This window comes from Telopea speciosissima, chromosome 3 (assembly GCF_018873765.1).
Source record: "Telopea speciosissima isolate NSW1024214 ecotype Mountain lineage chromosome 3, Tspe_v1, whole genome shotgun sequence".
NCBI classification, from domain to species: Eukaryota; Viridiplantae; Streptophyta; class Magnoliopsida; order Proteales; family Proteaceae; genus Telopea; species Telopea speciosissima.
In genome coordinates, this window is record NC_057918.1 from 72,725,044 (window position 1) to 72,731,647 (window position 6,604).

General features: G+C 42.1%; 1 protein-coding gene across 4 annotated transcripts in view; it reads left to right on the forward strand.

Moving 5' to 3' along the window:
- Positions 1–2,183, forward strand: part of LOC122655645 (homeobox-DDT domain protein RLT3) — a 64,071-nt gene extending 61,888 nt beyond the window's left edge. For 3 of the 4 annotated variants that reach the window (XM_043849903.1, XM_043849899.1, XM_043849901.1), the window contains exons 15-18: positions 34–651; positions 801–905; positions 1,076–1,304; positions 1,726–2,183. In XM_043849903.1, coding sequence (XP_043705838.1) covers positions 34–651; positions 801–905; positions 1,076–1,304; positions 1,726–1,751 — 978 coding nt within the window. In that variant the 3' untranslated portion in view covers positions 1,752–2,183. The remainder of the gene's footprint in view (positions 1–33; positions 652–800; positions 906–1,075; positions 1,305–1,725) is intronic. The other variant, XM_043849900.1, reaches the window with a different exon arrangement.
- The last annotated feature ends 4,421 nt before the right edge of the window (positions 2,184–6,604 follow it).

Sequence of the window (6,604 nt, forward strand, 5' to 3'; positions counted from 1 at the left end):
GTGTTTGCATGTGCTGATTGGATCCAACTGCAGGGTTTATATTCTCTGCTGTCAGTTTTGGATGGTAGGGGCACACGGGAAGCGCAGCTCATCGCTTCTTTGGAGAAGCGGGAAGCCTTTCTATGCCAAGCAATGACCAATAAAGGGGAATCTGGTAATGAAACCAGGCAATCCACACAGTCTGATCTTTCGGAGATAGACATTGTTAGCCTTGAAGGTTCTTCACCCGTCTCCTATATAGATCACAATCTTTGTCTTCCTGAGACTGCAAACCATTCTCCAGCTTCATCGGCTGCCTTAGTTATGGAACTTGGGAAGAAGGGAGAGGAGCAAAAAGAAAAGTGGAACCGCCTTCAAGCATTTGATGCATGGATATGGGATTCTTTCTACTCAAATCTTAATGCTGTAAAACAGGGCAAAAGATCTTTTCTTGATTCACTTGCTCGATGTTATAGTTGCCATGACCTGTACTGGAGAGATGAAAGGCATTGTAAGATATGTCATACTACATTTGAGTTAGATTTTGATCTAGAAGAAAGGTATACCATCCATGTTGCTACATGTAGAGAACAAGACACTGATAAGTTTCCGAAGCATAAAGTTCTGTCATCACAGTTGCAGTCACTCAAAGCTGCTATTCATGCAATTGAGGTGGGCATTTATGACTCTGAAAAAACTCCTTTCACTTTGAGTTAGGGGGGGAAGGTTCATAATTGAATTTCATGGTGTAATGTCTTGAACTCAATGACTGTTGAGTGTTGACATAATTCATTTCCATCTTTCTCTGACATTGTTTGCAGGCAGTTATGCCTGAAGACGCCTTTGTGTGTGGTTGGAAACGGTCTGCACAAAAACTCTGGGTCAAGCGGCTCAGACGTACCTCCTCTATGCCTGAATTTTTGCAGGTTCCCTCCTTCCTCCAAAATTTCTTGCTTCGTCTTTTCATTCCCTTGTGGGGTTACGAGTAGGTTTTGCTCTGTTGTTTGATCATTTCTTTTTTGCGACTGTTCTGAAAAACATATGAGTACTTCAAAGGTGATGCATATTCATTGTATTAATTTTAAACGTCTTGTAGGTTCTCACTGATTTTGTTGGTGCTATCAATGAAGACTGGTTGAACAAATGTTGTTTTGGGCTTGGTTCTAATACGGCTCTGGATGAGGTCATCGTATTCTTTCCAACTATGCCACAAACAACATCTGCTATCGCACTCTGGTTGGTCAAATTGGATGCCCTGATTACTCCTCATTTGGAAAAAATGAACTCCAAAAAAGCACTGGAGAACAGTACCACCACAGCGAAAGGTATTTTTGTTTCACTAAAACCCAATGGCTGAATGAAGTTCTACGTAAAAGCTACTTACCTGCTTACACTTGCAAGCCTCTGAAGCACATCATAGCAGGGTTCTATTGGTCATATAATTGTCACCTATCTTGTAAAATGCCAATTAATCTTCTTGGAAAGGATCTATTATTATTGTTAATATTTTTGGCTCTGTAATGGAAGTGACAATGAGTCCACTGGATGTTAAAATACACTGAGGATGTTGATGGTCAATAGGGAAGGGTTTAAAATTCCGGGACCCTTGTGTGCAACCGCCACTGTGTGCATGTGCTTTCTTGGCTTAATCTTATGTTTGGAAGTAGTTTTGATTTCATATTCTTTGACATAAACTTTTGTGAGGTGCATGCCACATTTGGCTTTGCTGATTGAATCTTCTGTCAGTTTCAGGAAGACCTGCTCCCAGATAATAGATATCCACATCCAGGGGATGATGAGAGGAGGGACTCTTTTGCCGTATACTCTCAAGTGGTGAATAGTAAAACTTATCAGTCCATCTTCCAAAACCAAAGGTAAAAGGGGCATGTGGCCTACAGTCGTACAAGAAGGCAAATTTTTGAGCTGTTAAATAAATCAAGGAGCAGTCACAGGCTTCATATGCCCCTGATAATGGATTTCCTTGGGGGCCTGAAGTGATTGAATTATTCTTTTGATTGTACAAAAGAGTGCTTTGGCACTGTTCCATTTTTTACCACTGGGACTCTCAGGTGGTTCGAGTATGATAGGTTGTATGGCATGGGTTTTTGGCAGACGGTTTTGGGTATTGGTAATCACCTGGGTTCTTTATGAATTCACATTATAAGATCTAATTTCAAACATGTTTTTGTGAGGGAGGGGATGTACTTGCCAATGTGTACATTCTTCTGGTCCATGTGAAATTTCTGTTTGTCTTTTGTAATGCATTAGTTGTGAAGTTTTGCAAGTTTGATACCCCATTTCTTCCTTGCAAACACATGCATACACACGTCTGGTTTAACGTGAGTGCTTAGTGATAACCAGACTTATGGACTTCAATAAGAAGAAACCTGCCTTAATGTGAGAATTGCATATACCTAGTTGATGGAGAGACTTTTTTGGAACTTCTCTGTCATTAGTGGCAAATGACTAGTATAGTTCCCGAATGGACAAAGGGGGGCGGGGGGGGGGGGGGGGAGACATGATTTACCAATCTATGCACAAGGGAATTTGAAGATAAGAGGGTTATGATCTGATCCTAAGCATGGCAAAATCCTAACTAATGAAGTGAACCAATGCATATTTTCCATCCGTTATCTAATTTCTCCTTGATACATAGACCTCAACGTTTATTGGATCAAGTAAAACAGGTGCCCCATAAAATTAATATTCACAAGATGTGCTGGGTTGCGCATCATGCCAGCCCAGCTGTCAGATGCGTTCTGGAGAGAGACCTGCGCGGGGGAAGATCTAAATCCATACGGATCATATCTTGTACCCTCTATTTATAAATGGTGCTCTTTACTTCGCACCCTCATTCCACGTTTAATAACTTTGGTACAAAAAGAAAGAAACTGTAGATGTTTGAGGATTGTCCTCCACCATCCTAACATGGTTTTTATTTGTTCTCTTGAAAGTCCAGAAGGCCACCCTACAGATTTCTCTATTGTGATAACTGATAGCACTTTTAAATGCTTTTTATGGGAAAGATGCACAGTATGCTATCTTACTCCAGGTGTGATGCCAAGCACGCATGGGTCGGTTCAGGCCCGGGAAGAGCTTCTTCAGCTCCAGAAGGCCACCTTTCATGGCATCTGGGTGCTGGATGGATGGCTGTTCAACTGTCGCAGGAACATGATTACAAAAACTGGCCCAATTCCCAGTTTCTATTGGACACAGTTTACAAAATTATCTACTCTACGTTCCTTCTGCCATCTAGCTAGGCAGAAAGGGATCTTGTAGTCCCAGCACATCAAGCACCACAAGTTTTAGCCTGCGTTTGGAAATTCTCCCGAGAACAGTTCTTTTGTTTTAGAGGGATCAATCTATCTGTAACTCCATTTTAAGTTGGTCTTTCTCATGCTGGTATATGGAGAGACTCACCCCCCCCCCCCCTTTCCACCTCAGGAAACAAAAGGGAGCTCTAACAGACCTGTATCTCTAATTAAAGGTCTGGATAATGTTCCTTGTCTAGGAGCATATCGTACACTTACGCCTCCATGTGTATATCTCTCTCCTCTCCCTTACGTGATGACATAACTGCCCCTGTTGTGGAGAGAGAGAGAGAGAGAGAGAGAGAGAAAGAGAGAGACCCAGTAGCGTATGCCATACAAAGAACATTTTGTCAAACCGTGCGGTTGGGGTGTATGCTGTAGTAAATATCTGTTATCTGTGGTGTTCTGTAGTTAATGACCCAGCCAGCTTAGCACGTACATACAGGGTCAGACAAGTCTTCAAAACAAAACAAACAACAGGGAACAATGTGATTGTAACAATATAATGCAGAAATAGTAATGCACAATTAATTCCACTTCCTCAAAAGAAACAACGTATCCATGTTGCTAGGGAGTGCAGGCCAAAAGAATAGCATATCATTTCCACTATGTATAATTGTAATTTTTTGACTCATACAACTTCTTGAAGGGCTAGCTAGATTCAGCTCCTGTGCAGACTTGGACACCAACCCTCCTCTTCTGTGAAAAGAAAGAAGATAGATAATATGTAAATTGACATACATAGTGAGAGGTAAATTGAGGGATAGCGGGAGAGAGAGAGGGAAGGAGGGAAGGGCTGGATGATAGTAGCAGTGGTGCCCGCTTGTTTGCAGGGAGGAGGGTGGGGAGGGGGGGGAAGGGAGTCTTTGCGGACTTCGTCGGAGAAAGAAGGGAAAGAAAAAAGGGGAGGAGAAGGAGAAGGAAAAGAAAAAACAAAAAAAAGAAAGAAGAAGGTCAAAGTGTGGAAAGGCCACACATTGATATACTCGTAGACAATACGGTCAAACACGCCCTTCTATCCTTTATGGACGGATTCTCAGGGTACAACCAAACCAAGATGGCACCCGAAGACATGCAAAAGACATCATTTATAACTCAATGGGGAACATATTGTTACAAGGTAATGCCATTTGGGCTCAAGAAAGCCGGGGCAACCTATCAAAGGACAGCAACCACCATTTTACATGATCTAATCCACAAAGAGGTTGAGGTCTATGTTGACGACATGATCGTCGATCAAGTCAAAAGAACGAGAGAGACACATTGAATTCTTAAGAAAATTCTTTGAAAGAATTAAGACATACAAGCTATGGCTAAACCCCCAGAAATGCGTATTTGGAACCATGGTTGGGAAACTTTTAGGCTTCATAGTCAACCATAGGGGCATTGAGGTTGACTCTACCAAGATTAAGGCAATCCCATGCATGCCACCACCCAAAACCGAAAAGGAAATCAGGGATTTCTTGGGAGAATCCAATACATTAGTCGATTCATTTCTCGATTAACCATGGTGTGCGAATCAATCTTCAAGCTACTCAAGAGGAATGAATAATGCCAAGCTACATTTGACACAATCAAAGAATATTTGACCAATATGCCGGTATTGGCACCACCGGTACCAAGCAAACCTTTATTGCTTTATCTGTCTGTAACAGACCCGGCCATGGGTGCAATGCTAGCCCAACATCAAGAAGATCGCAAAATAGAACAAGCCATATACTATTTGAGTAAAAAGTTTGTGGACTATGAGACTAGATATACTCCACACGAAAAAGTCTGCACGGGTCTGATCTGGGCCACAAGGCGGTTGAGGCATTACATGATAGTACACCAAGTGTTTCTGATCTTGAGGATGGATCTAATCAAGTACCTATTCAAGAAACCCGCCTTAACTAGAAGATTAGCATGATGGTTGCTCTTGTTAGTAGAGTTTGATGTCAAACACGTGACTCAAAAGTCAATCAAAGGACTAGCGATCGCTGATCACCTATCAGCGCACCCAACCCTTGAAACCAGATCGTTGGAAGATATATTTCATGACGAGGACATTGCACAATTGGAACCAGAAGAAGCCGATACGGTCTGACAATTATTGTTTGACGGAGCAGTCAATCACAAGGGTTGTAGAGCCGGCATACTACTAATCACTCCTGATGGAACCCATATACCCTGGGCGTTTAAGCTAAACTTTGAATGCACAAACAACATGGCCGAATACGAGGCTTGCGCCATAGGACTTGAGGCCGCCTTATCAATAGGGCTCAAGAGACTAGAAGTCTATGGGGATTCTTCCTTGGTCATATGTCAAATGCAACGAAAATGGAAAACCAAGGACGAGAAGTTAATACCCTACCAAGAACATGTGGAGATACTATCTAGGGAATTCGAAGAGATCACTTTCTCCTACCTACCAAGAGATAACAACCGGTTCGCCGATGCATTAGCAACATTAGCATCCATGATAGAAATGGAGTTTGAAACAAAAGTACACTCATTCTCGATCAATTAAAGACATCAACCGGCACACATCAATCACATTCATATCTTGACGGTTGATGGAAGACCATGGTATGCAAACAATCAAAAGTGAAATAATGAAAATTACCCTTATATTTTGAATACGAGTATTACAGAGCCACACAAAATAACCACCGTGCCCCCATGGAAAGGCGAATTTCCCTGAGAACACGACCTTGTGTCTAGGTGGTAGCGTTCTCTTGCCCTTTTTAATTATCAAATAGATCCAATGGGAGCTTTCAAAACAACACAATTACGGATATAATGAAGGCAGTGTGGAATTTTCACTACCCACGCAACCAAGCTGACTAGGAATCTCAACCATGACCTGCCTATGGGCTCAAAAGCCTAATCTTGGCGCTGCGGGGCTCAGGGTGGACTCGGACTTGCGGGCCCAAACTCCATCACATTTTTTCTTAGGGAGTTTTTTATTTTTGAAAAATTCTAAGATTTGAAATGCTAGATTTTTATTGGCTATTCCATTTTGAAAAACTCCATCACAAATTTTTTTTTTTCTTCCTATTGATCATTCCAGACTGGAGGCCCTGTGACTTGTCAGGCAATAGTTTCCGCCGCGAGAAGGCAGTGGTGAGTTTGAAATTCGAATATGGACGGGGATTTCCACTTTTCCTCTACCAGTATGTCGTCATCCTCTAACCAGTTGCAGCCGTTATATTATGGAATATGGGTCATGTGAATATATTTTTCTCGTAAATCCTCACCACCGCCTGGCGCCACCACCAAAAAATTTCGTCCACCTGTACTCAGTCATACGTCGTTCTCGTTCCCCTCTTCAC